Source organism: Coenobita brevimanus, chromosome 91 (assembly GCF_032717465.1).
Source record: "Coenobita brevimanus isolate Jiangsu-jjx chromosome 91, ASM3271746v2, whole genome shotgun sequence".
In the NCBI taxonomy this organism is placed as follows: Eukaryota; Metazoa; Arthropoda; class Malacostraca; order Decapoda; family Coenobitidae; genus Coenobita; species Coenobita brevimanus.
In genome coordinates, this window is record NC_137044.1 from 8,856,876 (window position 1) to 8,874,491 (window position 17,616).

Here is a 17,616-nt window from a genome sequence, read left to right on the forward strand (position 1 = left end):
TAGGTGAAGTGGAGAGAGGGAGAGGGAGGGGTAGATCGAGGACGAGGTGGAGGGATGGAGTTGAGAGGTATATGAGGGAGGAGGGGGTGAGTTGGGGGGAGGGTAGTCAAATGGTGGGTGACAGAGCGACTTGGAGGCGTTTTGTCTGCGGCCACCCTTTGCGGGATTAGGGCGTCGGGCTATAGATAGATAGATAGACATTTCTGATCACTTCCTCCCCTTCCACAAACTCCTTTTCATTAATGAAAACCAATTGGAAACATTTGTTCATTATTTCAGCTAGCACTGCCGCATCTTTACAGACCTCTCCTTCTACATTCAGTTTGGTAATTCCTTCCTTTTGTTTCAGTTTGCCATTAACAAATCTATAAAACAGTTTGGGTTCATCCTTGCATTTGTCTGTTATACCTTTTTCAAAATTCCTTTCTTCTTCTCTTTGTGTGTGTGTGTGTGTGTGTGTGTGTGTATTTACCTATTTGTACTATACAGGAATTGAGCAATGCTTGTGTTGTCCTGTCTCCATATCCACATTTATCAAGTCTACCTTTACACACATGAATGTTTTTCTCATGCATCACCTCTGTGTCTAAGTCGTTCCAAATATTTATGTATTTACCTAATATACCTAATTGTGATATACACGGAATGTGCTATGCTCGTGGGTTTCCATCGCAATTTCTCCATAAGTCAAATTTAGCTTTAAACACGTTTAAGTTTTTAGACTGGACGATCTCTTTGTCCAGGCTATTCCATAAGTCTATACTTCTGTAAGGAAAGCTATATTTCTTGATATCCTTCAAGCAGCTTGACTTTTTCAATTTCATTCCGTGTCCTCTTGTTGCTCTCTTATCCCATACAAACAGATCTTCTTTGTCAATTTTATCTACTCCCAGCATGGTCCAGAACACTGCAATCATGTCTCTCCTCTTTCTTCTTTCCTCTAAGGAAGGCAAATCCAGCTTTTCCAGCCTCTCTCTGTATGACAGGTCTGCCAAACTGGGGACCATCTTGGTTGGTGTTCTTTGTATTCTCTCAATCTTGTTTATATCTTTCTTTTTGTGTGGGGACCACACTACCACTGCATATTCTAACCTGGGGCGGATCATGGCCACTATCAATTTTTTCATCATCTCCTCATCCATATAATGAAATGCTTCTCTTATGTTAGTCAAGAGTTTATAAGTCTCTCCAACTATCTTGTTAATGTGCTTTTCAGGTGACAAATTATCTTGGACCAGCACACCCAAATCTTTCTCTTCTCTCATTTTTGTGATTAATTCATTACCCATCAAAGAATTCAGTGATGGCCTTCTGGTACTTTTACCCATTTCCAATATTTTACATTTCTTTACATTAAATTTCATTTCCCACATCCGGCTCCAATCATGTATCCCATCCAAATCCTCCTGCAACATTTTACAATCCTCCTCAACCTCTACCTTCCTCAAGATCTTTACATCATCAGCAAACAGACTTGCATAACTGTTCACTCCATCTACCATATCATTTATGTAAATCAGGAACATTACTGGCGCCAACACCGAGCCTTGAGGGACTCCACTTGTTACTTCCCTCCATCCAGACATCCTATCCTTTATTACTGTCCTCATTTGTCTGTCTCTCAAAAAGTCTCTCATCCATTCCAGAAGTTTCTCCTTCAGTCCTCCTATATATTCTAGTTTCCACATTAGTCTCTTATGAGGTACCTTGTCAAAGGCCTTCTCCAAGTACACACAATCCACCCAACCATCTCTCTCCTGTACCACGTCAATCGCTCTTGAGTAAAAGCTCAACAAGTTGGAAACACATGACCTTCCACTTCTGAATCCAAACTGACATTCAGCCAAAATATTCATCTCTTCCAGATATTTTATCCATCTGTCTTTCAGGATTCTCTCGCACAATTTTGCAACCATGCTGGTTAGAGACACTGGTCTATAATTCAGGGGTTCTTCCCTGTTTCCTCCCTTATAAATTGGTACCACATTTGCCCTCTTCCATTCTTGTGGCACTTTCCCCTCTTCCAGAGAACACACGATTAAACTGTGAATTTTATCCGCCAGTTGTTCTCTGCATTCCTTCAGTACCCAATTAGAAATTCCATCAGGTCCTGGGGTGTTCCTTACATCTTGAGTTTCCAGTAACTTATACACTTCCTGTACCTCCACTTTTATATCTTTTATCACCGGTACATTTCTAATCACTCCCTCCCCTTCCACAAGCTCCTTTTCATTAGTGAAAACTGACTGGAAACGTTTGTTCATTATTTCTGCTTGCATTGCAGCATCCTTATAGACCTTTCCTTCTACTTTCAGTTTGGTGATTCCTTCCTTTTGTTTCAGTTTCCCATTAACAAATCTATAAGACACTTTGGGTTCATCCTTACATTTGTCTATTATACCTTTTTCAAGATTCCTTTCTTCTTCTCTACATATTCTTGTGTATTCATTTCTTGTTCTTTTATACTCTTCCTTTGTTCTGTTGTTACCTTTCTTTCTCCAGTTGTTCCACACCTTATCTCTCTCTTTTTTTGCTATCATACACCATCTATTAAGCCACTCCTTTTTCCTGTTTTCTTTCCCTCTTACTCTTGGTACAAATTTTTCCTCTCCCAAATTATAGAGGTCTAGAAAGATATCCCACTTCTTCTGTGTGTGTGTGTGTGTGTGTGTGTGTGTGTGTGTGTGTGTGTGTGTGTAAAGGAGTGCCAACACATGAGGCCTGAAGTGGCTGTTGTTAACGTTTTTGTTTTACTGTCAAGGTCACAGTGCGTTAATTTCTTGCTGCAGCATGTTGATAGTTTAATTATTTACTTTCAACATATCCTAGTGTTTTATGTTTGCATCAGTAGTGGAACAAAGAGTGTTAAGCATGAAATCAGCTTGAGATGTAGCTGTCAGTTAAGAATGACGGGTGGGGTGGGCGGTTGGGTAGGGATATGGGGGAGGGTTGGGAGCTGGGGTAGAGGTGGGCGGAGCTCATTTCACCCTCCCCTCCCCTCCTCCCTGGGTATACAGGGGTAGGAAGGGGGCACCCCAGGGCAGAAATTAGTGATCATGAGTGTACATAGTTCTTATGTTTTCAGAGGTCCCTCCCAATAGTTAAAAAAAAACAATAGTCTGAAAGACCCTCGGTCCCCTGCCATTCAGATTACAGGACTTTTACTGTATTTAGACCTGGTGGCAGTACTGTCAAAGCACAGGGAGCATTGCCATGTGCAGTTTGCCACAAGGGCGTGGGAAGTAACTCCATCTTTTGCAGTGTTTGTGATATGTGGGTGGATAAGAGATATTGTGATATTTGGGGTAGACTGTAAAATAATGCTGATTTCATGTGTGTGGTGTGTTGGGGAAAGCATGTTGAGACTGTCAGGCATGAAAGGATTGATCTTGCTGGATAGTCTCTTGAGTGTGTGGAGGAGTTGTGTTATTCGAGGGACATGTTATGTGCTGGAGGTAGGACTAGGGTAAGGATTGGCTGGAGGAAGTTCAGGGAGCTTTTGCCCCTCCTAACATTGAGAAGATTCTCCCTCCATGCTAAGGGGTCTGTATGCAACACGTGTTAGGAATATAATGATGTATGGTAGTAAGACTTGGGTACTATGACTTGGGCAGTAAGGAAAGAGGGTATTCACAAGCTCAAGCATACAGAAATGACAATGATTAGATGGATGTACAATGAATCCTTGACTGCAAGGCCTGGGGGGTTTAGGAATATGATTGAAAAGTTGAGAGGAAGGATGGGACTGGAATATACGGTGTTGTGATGGGAAGGGGTGGATTGAGATAGTCTGGGCATGCTGAGAGGATGGAGGATGAAAGTTGGGTGCAGAAGTTGAGGCAGACAGAAATAGTTGTGGGACAAGATCATAGAGAGTGACATCAAGGATATGGGACTGAATAGGGAGACTGTTAGAGATTGAGCAGCATTGAGAACTGCCATTAGGTGACCAAGGCCAATGTATGCAAGCATGTTGGAGTCTTTATAAATGATACAATATGATAATCCATTTGCTTTACAGCTGTTTTAAGTGTTTCAAGAGACAAGAACTACTACTGATGTAAGTGAAGTCAGTCAAGGGGTGATTAATTCTTAGCTGGCAACTGCAGTTGCTGGGAAAAAAAAAAAAAAAAAAAAAAAAAAATCCTCTTTATATAGATGCCCCCGACCACAGGACTGGAGCATAAATATAGTTACACTGCATTATGTTAGGTTTTAACATTGTCTATATATACACTCTAAACCTATAAATAGACTCTACTACAGTGGTATTCAATTGGTGGACTGCAGTGACCTTTTGTGTGGACCCCAGCACCTTCCTATCTCCAAAAAAGGGGAAAAAACATAAATAAACAAATAAATTAATAATTTGCCTTTAGCATGGATCAGCAATTAAAAGTAGTTTTTAATTTTACTCTGTTTTTCCCGCTTCAGAATCACCAATGAACACCTTCATTACTTGAGCTGTCACATCATTTGTACCAATATTCGGGGAATCAGCAAGAAGGAATAAATGTCACTTTTCATACTAATAAAGTAAAGATAATTCAATCACTCAGTGACAGGTCTGTATTAGTAATATTTACATTTACAGTCCAAGTGGAAACTGATCCTCCTCCCCTCAACAGAGATAGATTTTTTTTTTTTTATCCAAACTGTACTCTACTTAAATACCCTACTTTTATGTAATATTTTGTGTGTGTTACAGAAAAATATGGTATTTCTTTTTTTGGTCATCCTCCATCCTTCTAGAAGAACAGTTGAATTTGGAGCCTCGAAATATGCTTACCAAGACCTGCAGTGTTTTATTGTTAGAGTTTTTTTTCCATTTCTTTTTCTCCCAGGAGCCCTATTCAGCTAGTAGAATGGATGGTTACTTCTATCATAAATGTATATTCAGTGTTTTTTTTTTTTTTTTTTTTTTTTTTTTTTTTGAGAGAGAGAGAATCGATATTTGTAGTTTATTTTCATCAACATTTTGAGGTAAAAAAAAAATCCATGTAGCTTGAATACATTGAAATGTGTGCTCTTATCTGTTTCTTATTATCACATTTTGAATTACGACTTTCATCTGGATGCTTGGCACGTAGGAAACTGTGTGTCTGGACATTCACACACAGTAACTGAGTATCCCTGCTCTACCGCAATGTGGAACAGTTGCTACATTTCATTAACATAGCAAAAAGGGCATTGCAAGCATGTTGTTGGTGGAGTGGTATGAGTAGATTGTAAGCTTCTTTACTATGCGCTGTAAAATGACCAAACCTTTCACATCAGATCTCTACTCTTTCTCATCATTTTCCCCATCCTTCTCTTTTCATCTTAGACCTTGGCAGCGTATGTGTTTGTTTCTCTCATTATATGTTCAGTTATATCCCTGTCTACAAAAGACGTAAAAATCTCCAGGGGGTCCTGAGTATTTTGCAAAACTACTCTGACCCCCGTGTCTCCAGTAAATGGCAAGTGTTTTCTACTAACTGGAGAATGACTCAACTACCTAACTGGAGCACTGTCATCATTGCCATCAACTTCTGCACTTGACAGATTATCATCTGGCTCATCTTCAATCTCAAGTTGTGATTCATCATCACTATCAGTGTCATCACCATCATTATCTGATGTAGAGTCACTACTGTCATCATCAATGAAATCATCATCCAAATCCTGACCTAGAATAAGTTGTATCTCATCATCACTTATGTTTCTCCTTGTGTGGGACATGATTATGTCTACAGTACCCAAAGATCAAAAGAAAATTAGAAATAAAGGTCTATAGGAGAAACAAAGGAGTGTTGTGTCCCCTCTAAGAGCTAGGAGCTGACTGACTGTGTCACTGAGTGAGCAACCTTGTACAAGCCACCTGCCACCTGTGTGTTTTCAGTTAGGGATATTTGAGGCTCTAGGGCACTTACACTTAAATGACTATATATAGTCTCTGCTAGGATTTACAGGGGACAATTTGGGGGGAAGGGTCTACGTAGTCTCACTTTTATTTCTCAGTAGATTTTGCACAGTCTATATATAGTTTTGCCACCGGCTAGGGGTTAAAACCAACGTAACAATAACCATCACTATACCTTTTTCCTGTTGCCCAGAAATTTGCTTCATGGCGCATGAAAATGGCTCAGTACAGTATTATCAATGTGCCTATATTTTAATTAGCACAGGAGTTTGAGATAGAGAGTAATTATGGTCTTCCTAAGTGCATGCCTGTCCTCAGGTGCCCTGGCCGCACAAACTACCGTTGTATTCCTGAATGGCTCTTCTGTGATGGAAAGGATGACTGCCGAGACAATACTGACGAGCAACCCGATCATTGTCCCAAGTGTCATGAGAATGGAGATTTCCAGTGCAAGAACAGGAGATGTATACCCAAGTAAGTATTGTGGCACAATTTTTTTTACTGCACAAACATCTTAGATTCCATGTGATCTTTTTTCAAAAGTTCAACGAAACTTTTCCCATTGTACTGTACTAGATATCTCGAAGGCCTTTGACAGTCTGGCACAAATCTGTAATGTTTAAGTTGCTCCTGTTTGGTTTCCATCCCTTTTTCAGTGACTTTTCATCATAAGTTTTCTCTCTGGTCTTTCCATAAACTTGGTTGTAGACAGACACTGTTCATCTCAAACCGTTAGTTGTGGTAATATTTAAGGTTCTGTCCTTTTAACCAACTCTCTTCCTCCTGTATATCAGTAACCCTACTGAGCTGTACATCTAACAGTATCCTTTCAAAGTTGACGACTCCACCCTTCACTCTTCCACCCACATTCTGAGTGTTCATTACTACAGGCACTATAACAGTCAAGAAATGAGAGTTTGTACACCTGAGTTTTGACATGTTTCTGAATTTTGAGCCATGTAACTTTCAGTATCTTAGATACTCACTTCCTCCAATGCTTAACTCATCACAGCCTTCCACATGGCTGTCCTCATAACTTTAACAAAACAGAGCTGATCAATCTTAGAAAGATCACTTTACTTTTCTTGCAAAAACGGCTTTGCTGAAATGATTTATGCACTCTTTGGCTCAACTCATTTGCTGACTCTGCACAGGGCATTTCCTGCCCCAATGTGAAGTACAGCTCTCATGGCTGGGAGAACTCACCACACACCACTGCTAAAGAGGGTGGCCTCTAAGGTATTTCATTTCACCAGCTTTCTTCCTGTCACTGGTTTCCATGGATTTTCCTATGCCTGAAGACAGTTGTCTGATGTTGGTCTGAATAAGATACCATATTATAATAAGGTAAACATGAATCTGGATGGGATGCAATGTAAAAGTTTCCAAAGTCAGATCTTGCATAATTGAAACTGTCAGTTAGTTGGCCTCTGTTGATGGGTTGAGCTTCTTAGGAGTAAGTTGGCACCTTTTTGGAATGAGTGGAAAGCAGTTAGATGCATCTTGAGTGCTTTCTGAACCAAGAGACCAAGTAACTTGGAATCATTTAAATAATTGAATTTTAATAATGTGTTTCTTGTGATCTAAATTGCAGTTTTACTTTCGTCTTTCTTACAACTGGTGAGTTAACATTTTTAACCTATTCTAGTCACCATGATTGTGAAATTTCTCATAATTCTTGTAATGCTTCCCATTATTTTTGTTACACTACTGAACATAATTGTTGTGACATTTTCATTTATTGCTGGCCCCCACTTCTTGAGGTACATTTACATGGGTGGTGAAATAGTGACCCTGCCTTCATATGTAAAAACATCCAGGAGTGGCTATTACCTGGGACCATGTGACACTGATTCGAGTCATGCATGACATCAATTCACATCAAGCTCAGTGTTACTTAGCTAATGCCGAGTTTAATATGACTCCAGTTAAGTGTAGCTGATGTTATAATACATTATGCCTTATTCTGACTCTAACTTTATTACAGCATTTTGTTATGCATAACCACGCTCCTTTGCTGAGAAGTGCAGTGAAGAAAATCAGTATTTTGTGATAGGAGTTGAAAGTAGTGAAATGTGAGTAGTTTGGGGAGGTGAGGGGTAGTTGCCATGGTTGCAGCACACATATATATGCCTTACCTCACCCAGGTTAAGGCATTGTGTATTATCCACTCACTCCTGCAGTTTTTAGTAAACAACTTTTTGCAGTGAGCTGGTTTGACTATGTGAACAGAGCATGAGAGACTAATTTGGAGAGTGCATGTGAGTGAGACTGAGGTTGAGAAGGGAAGAGGGAGAATGATAATGAGATGTTGTGATATGTGAGAGAGTTGTGAGTTGCAGAGAGGACATTCTGATGATGGAGGACAGAATAACATTGGAGTGTTTTGTTAATGGCCACCTCTTCTTGGATTTATATGTCTAGGTAGAAAGAATTTGGCTTTCCTGCTTATAGTCAGGCTAACCATTTTTTTCATCACAGTACATTAAAGCAAATTCAGACCAAAATTTTGTTCTGTAATCATGAATAATAAAGTTCTATGTGTGTGTCTGTGCATCTGTACATGAGTGCATATATGCATATGAGTGTATGTGAACACACATGCGTTAATGCATGCGTGCAGTAAATGAATCCCACTGATCAATTGTTAATACTATGTTCGCAGTTTAAAAAAAAAAAGGTTAATGTTCCAAGACTTTATTATGCTTCGAACATGAATACTGCAGGTACTGTAGTTGTTTTGGGTAGTTCATTTCAGTGGTAGTTTTACATGTGTGTACACTTAAACTAACCTGCAAGTTGTTATTTAATTACAGGTTTTTACTCTTTTAGATTAAATTACAACACTCCAGATGTTTTGCGGGGAGAGTTATATACAGCAACAGCATTACACTGTGCTGCAAATTTCATTGCATTTAATATATATGTATATATATATATATATATATATATATATATATATATATATATATATATATATATATATATATATATATGGAGCCTCTGTGGTACAGTGGTAGAGTGTGCATTTTCGTACACGGGTGAGCCAGGGTTCGCGCCCCACCAGGATAATAAACTTTGGGAGTGTTCACCCAGCTGCGTACTACTTTGGCGGACACAAGGAGTGCTGTGGTTGAACCAGTGTCGCTTACAATAAAGTATGCTTGCGCCCAGTTGGCTTGCGCAGGCTGACTACACATGGTTCACAGACTACACACACATCCAAAGCCATTACAACACTACAAGTACACTTACAAGCACTTCTCATCCTACATATTATCTCTGCCAGACAGCCTAGGCCACTTGGTAGAGATACATTGACTGTATCGTCCCGACTTCGGTCGGGATTGGCCAGTCCTGCAGTGGATACTCAAACAGCTGATGATGATGATGATACATATATATATATATATATATATATACAGTATATAGTGAAGTCGCCTAAGGCGCGTTTAATTGGTTCTGGACCAAGCCCACATCATAGAAAACCATGCCACACAAATAACTAAACATATGGGAAAAATGGAATTTGGTTCTGGACGTTCACCCAATGTCCCCCTTTTCACCTCACTATTCCCCATTTTCTCCCACGCACACAATCAAGCAATCAGTTAATGCATGTATTGCACACAAATTAAACACTAAACAATTAATAATAAAGGGCTTTAAGGGCATAAAATACTGAACGAACCAAACTCTGACGACGATAGTACTAAAGTGGAAGGGGTAGGGTTGGGGGTTCCGAGGCAAGAGGTGCGTTCCAAACTATGCCGTGCCCCCGCACCATAGGTATTTTATGCGCGTGGTTCATTTTTTTTGGTTCTGGAACCTTGCCGTGTAATAGAAAACTATTCCATTAAAGTCCACGCCATAGGCGACTTGACTGTATATAGATAGATAGATAGACAGATATAGATAGATAAACAGAAATATATACATATATATATATATATATATATATATATATATATATATATATATACATATATATATATATATATATATATATATATATATATATATATATATACTGTATATACACACACAGTGCCCTCGCACAGTGAATGAGTCTGTAGGCGGCAGATGAGCTCAATCACTGTGAACAACATACCTTATGGGAAAAATAGTACAGTATATGGGCAGCACTGCCACCTGAAAGTCCACTTTTTGAGCCACAGAGATGTACTTAAAGGCACATTTCAAACACATACAGTACAGATACATAAAATATAAAACGCATGGTTATTTACCTTAAATGGAGCAGATGGCAGTCCTGATTGGCTTGAATACAGATAGTTCCGAGGCAGGAGATACACTTAGGGTGTCCCTGCCACATCACCTTCCACTCCCTCATTCCTGTCACCAGTCTCTTCCTCATCACCTGATTGGACCATTTTCCCATATGCCTCTGCCTCATTCACCTCTCTCATAAAACCTTCAGAGTCCTAAGATGACACCACTGACATTACATCATCATCGAATTCCCCAGGAAGCGTAGCAGACGATGTAGAGGCAACTAGCTCCTGTTGTTCTTGAGTTTGGTAGTAGCGTGTGATGAGTGTTTGTTTTCATCTGTTGACTTCCATATTGTGCCTTTCAATGTAATAATGAAAAGTGGTTTCTACTCCACTGAGCACTTCCTGTGTCCTAAGGTAGCTGGTCTCATTTTCCTTGACCTCTTCTCTCTGAACATTTACTGCTGCTAGAATTTTCCTGATCTTCGTCATAGGCAAATCTTCGTCCTGCTCAACAGGTTGCTTAGATCTGGCCTCATGTGCAACATTTACTGAGGGGTGGGGGTCGTTTAGTATGGGAGATGACGGTTATGGCCTACTTTTTCCCCCTGATTTCATTCACTCAGGGTTCAACTCATTCATTATGGTTTTGTGGACCAGATTACTCCCTGCTCGTTCACTTGGCGAATCATTTACTCTGAATGCTGTACATTCACTGTGCATGGGCAGTGACCGTTGGTGAAAACAGAGTTGGGGAAACAGAGTTGCCAGATCGCAACAGCCACATTACCAAACTCCTCAATTTTCATTACCAAATTTAACTTTTCATTACCAAATTCATAAAGCTAGCATTTATTCTTCACTAATTATATATACAAGTGGAAATACGTGTAATCACTCTCCTTATAATTACCAGCATGTTGATTATTTTCACACTATGTAGGCTTGCAGATTAATCAGAGAGAGCAGACAATTCACCATCTCCATCCTGTGTATCCTCATACATGTGAAAAATCTGTTTGGTAATGCATTATTATGATTCATTACCAAACGAATTTTTCATTATCAAATTGGCCCACATTTGGTATTGAAAAATACCAAATGGCAACCCTGACAGGGGAGGGGAGAGGGGGGAGGAAAGAAGAGGTGTATGGGCCATGGTATAAGCAGCTGTTCGGCGCTGCGCGGCAATTTTAAATTACGGGAGGGGAAAAAATCGGATTTGGGGGGGATTTTTTTTTCTTTTTTTGGCCATTTTTGGGTTCTGAAGGTCCAAGCCCACAATGTCCGGTAAGTGTGGTGTCCGGAAAGTGGGCGTCCGGATAGTATAGGGATTACTGTATACAGGTAATATATATATACACAGTAGACCCTAGTTATCCGCAGGGGTTAGGTTCCAGAGACCCCCGCGGAAGGCAAATTTCGTGGATACTCAAATCATCATCACAAAATGGCATATTATTTCCACATAAGCTAAGCACATCCCTGAAAAAATAAAAACATACTTATTAACACTCACCAAAAGACTGTGTGTTCTCTTCATAACCTTTGTACAATGAGGACGATTGCTGTATGATGATGATGATTGCTGTATAGATGACGATGATTGCTGTATGATGACAACGATGATTGTAGTGCATTTCCTGCAGTGCTAATGTGGTGAGGCAACGAGATGTGTGGCAGCACTGTAGGTTAGCTGTGAGTCTAGTCTGACCCTTCTGACAGGACACCAGATAACACCTTATGCTCTCTCTTTGGCTTAGAAGGATCGCTTTTATTCTTTACTTGTTTCTTGGGAACCATTTTTCACTTACCCAATGAAGTACAGTAGAATTGTAAACACGAGAAGGGCGACGACAACGTAAGTAACGAACTGATTGGTGTTTACAATAAGACTGGCAGAGTTGAGGGAATGTGTGTGGATGCGGGTATGCTAACTGTAGCAACAAAACAAGTGCGCATTGCGTGCCAGTTTCAAATTAAGTTACAGTGTACCTGTATAGTACAATATTTAAATAAGTTTGATAGGCGGAAACTTAAATCCGTGGATGCAAATTCTGCGAATAAAAAGGTTCTACTGTATATATATATATATATATATACCTGTATATATATATATATATATATATATATATACCTGTATATATATATATATATATATAGCTGTATATATATATATATATATATATACCTGTATACCACCCCGTTTGGGATACATGGCGTCTGGCAATGAATGAATGAATGAATGAATATATATATATATATATATATATATATATATATATATATATATATATATAGTGTACCTGTATATATATATATATATATATATATATATATATATATATATATATATATATATATACCTGTATATATATATATATATATATATACCTGTATATATATATATATATATATATATATATATATATATATATATATAAATAAAACTCTCAGTTATACATCATCGCAATATCAGGCCCAACACGATATCCGGCGCTGCTGGCTCGGCTCTATTTATGCAATACCCGGGGAAATTATGCAGTATCTGGCACCCAAACAGGACATAACTGGTGGTTCTGTGCAATTTCTGGCATCGAGGTGTATTACTCAGCTTGTAAATGGTAGCCAACAGGTGCTGTTTTACTGTATTACTGTATTTTATCACTGTGTTATTGTATTTTATGCATAAGTTTCAACTTTTACTCATGGGAAAGTTTTTAGCATAGGAGGTTGAGATGTATAATAACATAACATCTGGCTTATCGCTGAATATTGAGCCAATGGGGGGTACCGTGCAATATCCAGCATTTTGCATTATCCAGCATAGGGCTTGGCTGAATTACACTGGATAATTGAGAGTTTACTGTATATATAATGAAATGACTTGGGTTATCCAGTATAAGGGCACAGGGTTGGGAACCCTGCATGTAGAAGTAACCTTGTAGAAGCACAGACTTTTCTTTGAAAGGATAAAGTTGGTTGGATATTTCTGTGAGTTGGAAATTTCCATTACTTGCACAGGTTAGAGCCCCTGTCAGTCTAACTTGGTGAGCTTCTAATCAACTAAGGTAAACTATAGCCCCTTCAGACTCATGTATTTTTCTGTGGCTGTGTAAAACCATCTGTCAGTCTAACTTGGTGAGCTTCTAATCAACTAAGGTAAACTATAGCCCCTTCAGACTCGATGTATTTTTCTGTGGCTGTGTAAAACCATCTGCTCATAGTCAGGATGAAATAATAAGATGCACAATGGTCTAAAATGAATGTACAGTATTGCAGGCTGACAGTGTGTGTAAAGTTGTGTTTTTGCACAGGCGTTGGTTGTGTGACTTTGAGAATGACTGTGGAGATAATTCCGATGAAGATGAGGAGATGTGCCGCAGTCAGTACCGTCAGTGCTCCGAGAGTGAATTCCGCTGCAATAACAACAAGTGTATTCCTAGTCGCTGGCGATGTGACCATGACAATGATTGTGGTGACAAGTCTGATGAAGAGAACTGTGGCGAACATACCTGTCGGGTAAGTGCCATAATCAGACATTGTAAATCTTGAAAACATAGCAATAAGGATGATGACAGTATCTTAAGTTTCTTGTACTGTATTTTTTAATTTCAGTATGATAAGATCCACATAAGTGCACCTATTACTGCTTCAACAGTGTAGGAGCCCAAGGCTAAACTAGTGTAAGCCATTGCAATAAAAGTAAATTATCAGCCTGTTTCCCTTTATGATGTTACATGATCAAAAACCTTTAGTCAACTCTTAGGGATCAAACTTGTGCAAGGCCATCACTCTCACATTAAATGGAATTCCTAGGCAGTACATTCTGCCCTCACTGTAATTCCATATCTCAAATTGCTGCACATTTACTCATGTCATCATTCACCCTACTCAAAGAAAACATAATTTTTCAGCATTTTGTTTCATTTTGTTTCGTTTATAAAGGCTCCAAGCTGCTTTCTGTTTCAGCCTTGGTCACCTAGTGGCAGCTCTCCACACTACTCGATCTTCTAGCAGTCTCTCTGTTCAGTCCCATATCTCTGAGGTTGCACTCTATGGCCTCATCCTAGGTCTTTTTGGATCTATCTCTCGCAACCTTCCGTCAGTGATCACACTTCTTACTCTGTGCACCTAGTTATCTTCCATCCTTTCCACCTGCCCATACCATCTCAGTCTACTCCTTTTCATCACAACACTGACACAGTAAGCTCTCCATTTTTGCGGGTTTATGATTGGTGGATTTGCAGTTGGCGGGAAAATTCAAAATATTTTACCCTTTATTTGGTGACTCTCATAAATGGCGAACCACGAACCACTGCTGCCAGACAGAAAAAATTAAGGCCAAATGTTTTTTTAAAGGCCAAATTTAAGATATGTGGTCTGAAAAATGCCAACCTGGCAACTCTATTATTTAGCCCAGTTGGCTGGGACCGTAAACAAAATCTGATCACTCACTATTTCAGTCGCAAACGAGAAAAAAACAAGCAAGTAATAGAGGCAATTGGACATGTAAATGTGGAAGATGACATGGAAGAAGATGAACACCTGCCAATGGATACTGACTTTGAAGGTTTTGATGAATTGGTGGCAGAGGCGGAAGCAGTGACAGAGGCAGTGATGAAAGAGGGTGGAGGAGAGGCCTGCAAGGGGAAACACAGAATTGGACATTAGCCTAACTGTCAGCAGTGGATACTAGTATAATCCATCAATGCACATCAGTTTCTCTTTATGGCTTTGTTTTCAAAAGTTAATATATTACTTACAGTACTTATTACATCTCAACACTAGAATAAAAGTGAAATAGGAGAAAAATCGTTTTTTTTGATTTTTTTTTTTTTTTTTTTCCACCCCTCAGAACCAATTAAAATTTTCCCCATTCAGTTAAGCCCTTGAATTTTGTAAAACTGGGTTTGGTGAGGTTATTTTGCCACCAGTTAGTTACCAAAATGTAGGTCTTACTGTACAGTTCATTCAATTCCCATCCAACCTCTCAACTTTTCATTCGTAATCCTAACATCCCCAGGCCTGTTGTTCATGGATGCACTACTTATCTGTCTAATCATTAACATCTCATTACATTTGAGCCTGTGAGTATCCTCTTCCTTTTCTGCCAAGGTCTCATTAGCATACAGCAGTACACTCCTAACAGATGCTGCATACAAGGATATCATAGCACGGAGGGAGGGTCCTCTCAATATCAGGAGAGATAACAATTCCCTGAACGCCCAACCACTCCTTACCCTAGACACAGAGCTAGCCCCTCCTCACCACCAACATATAACATGTCCCCATCCTCCAAATAACATTCACGAAACTCTCCTGTATAACCTTAGCATAACCTCAGCAAAAGTTAATTGGAAGCACTTTTGACCAAGAGGTCTAAGAAAAACAAAATGATAATTAGCCCTATTATCTTTGTGGAAACTGAACTTGTCTTCTGAAAATTCTGTATGATATGAACCCTAACATGATTCATTCCTCTGTGAAAATTCATCTTGCACAAACAACACTATATTTTATGAAATTTACTGTACAGCTATTCTTGACTGAATGTATTATAGTATCATAGCATAAAATGGCCATGGGAAGATGGTACTGGCATAGGTAGAGCAGTTGATTTCAGTCCTACATCATGGATGATTGACCCCTGGCTGCAGCAGGAAACAGTTTGCTGATTTGAATTTCAGTACAAATCTAAATACCATTAAAAAAAATAATAATAATACCACCACACCAGTCCTGAAGGAGAAATCCCTAGTAAGCACAGCATTCATTATGAATGGTGAGTACTTGTGCCGAAGCACGGACTTGTAAAAATGTGTTATTTGTACAGTAGGATGACCAGTAACTCTCAGGGAACAGACTGTTTAGTCTATGCCCAGAGTAGAAAAAAAAAAAAGTCAGATATAATCATCCAGTATAGGTGGTCCAAGGCTCTCCCAGCTATCTGACCTGAAAATTGCTCTGGAAGCCAGGTTTCTTCATTTACACACACAAAAAGGGAAAATTATCATGACAGGAAACAATGAAATTTTAACAGAGAACATCAGGAATTTTCTGTGGACATAAATGAAAAACATCATTGAGAAGTAAGAGCAACTTGTAGCGAGGACTAAGTGTACTTTTCTCTACAGCCGGGCCAGTTCCAGTGTTCTTCAGGCCACTGTATCCAAGAACACTTCCGATGTGATGGTGAACGCAACTGCCATGACTTGAGCGATGAGCTAGACTGCCCACCACGCTATCCTGGTGACCGCTACTGTCCCGATGAAAAGTTCCAGTGCGACAACCATCTCTGTGTTGAAATGCGAGATCAGTGTGATGGCAGCAATGACTGTTATGACAACTCTGATGAGCATGAAAGCCTCTGCAGTGAGTATCCTTTAACCCAAGCAATCCAGTGGTAAATTTATTTATTTTTTAATTATTTATTTATTACTGTTACCAGACGGTTTGATATTAAAAGGGCACTCTGGTAGTGAGGGGAAGTGAATGTAGGCTATATTTAACCCCCTCCACTTCAAAAGACTCTCTTAAGTTGAATAAAACAGTTTAGCAGTAGCTGGAAAATAGCCAATAAAAATTCATAATCACTGTGAAAGACCTAGTATTTTAGCTTCTCCTGCATTTCATTAACGTAGCTTATTGCGACTCAACTGATTTAAATTATGTCATATTCTTAGTTGTTAAGAACAGAAAATTAAGTTCAGATTTGGGCATGGAGTCATGTGACTGTAAATATTTTTTTTCGTGCTCCATAGCAATGTTAATTTTTCTTGTGCCTGTATAATTGCAGGCAACTTCACATGCAACACAATTCGACGATTCCAGTGCAATAACCACAAGTGCATTCCTTTGTATCAAAAATGCGATGGGATTGACAATTGTGGTGATGGATCTGACGAGAACAACATGACAATTTGTTCACATCGCCCACGACCATGTATATTCAATGAGTTCCGCTGTGCCAATCAGAAGTGTATTACTGGAAGCAAAGTTTGTGATCATGCTGATGACTGTGGAGATTCTTCAGATGAACTTGGCTGTCGTAAGTGTAATTTTGTTTCCTTTCTTGTCTTCACTCTCATGACCTCTGGTCCATGATATATCCTTAATGTGAAAAAATAGACATCAGGATAGTTGTCTGTTTATTCAATGCAGTATTTATCATAAGAAAATTATACTGAAAACTGAGTACTGTACTATACTGTTTTTAATGGAATACTGTGCTGTAATAAAATCCATGAATATGAAAAATGGAATATCATGAGTGACAGGAAGATGGAAATATTAATATTGTTATTGTTGTGAATGTATTATGTTCAGCATGCAAAAAAATGGAACTGTTTACTCCCATTTATATGCTTGTTGTTGCTAAACTCTGCTGTCTCTAAGCAGACCCATCAACTACAGTTAAACAGCTGCCCTATTGGGTTATACCATAGGTTACCTACACCATTTATGTAGTATGTGCAC

General features: G+C 39.1%; 1 protein-coding gene across 4 annotated transcripts in view; it reads left to right on the forward strand.

Moving 5' to 3' along the window:
- Positions 1 to 17,616, forward strand: part of mgl (low-density lipoprotein receptor-related protein megalin) — a 729,243-nt gene that overhangs the window by 689,401 nt on the left and 22,226 nt on the right. For all 4 annotated transcript variants that reach the window (XM_080281751.1, XM_080281752.1, XM_080281753.1 and 1 more), the window contains 4 exons: positions 6,221 to 6,376; positions 13,455 to 13,659; positions 16,275 to 16,512; positions 16,937 to 17,188. In XM_080281751.1, the coding sequence (XP_080137877.1) occupies positions 6,221 to 6,376; positions 13,455 to 13,659; positions 16,275 to 16,512; positions 16,937 to 17,188 (851 nt within the window). The remainder of the gene's footprint in view (positions 1 to 6,220; positions 6,377 to 13,454; positions 13,660 to 16,274; positions 16,513 to 16,936; positions 17,189 to 17,616) is intronic.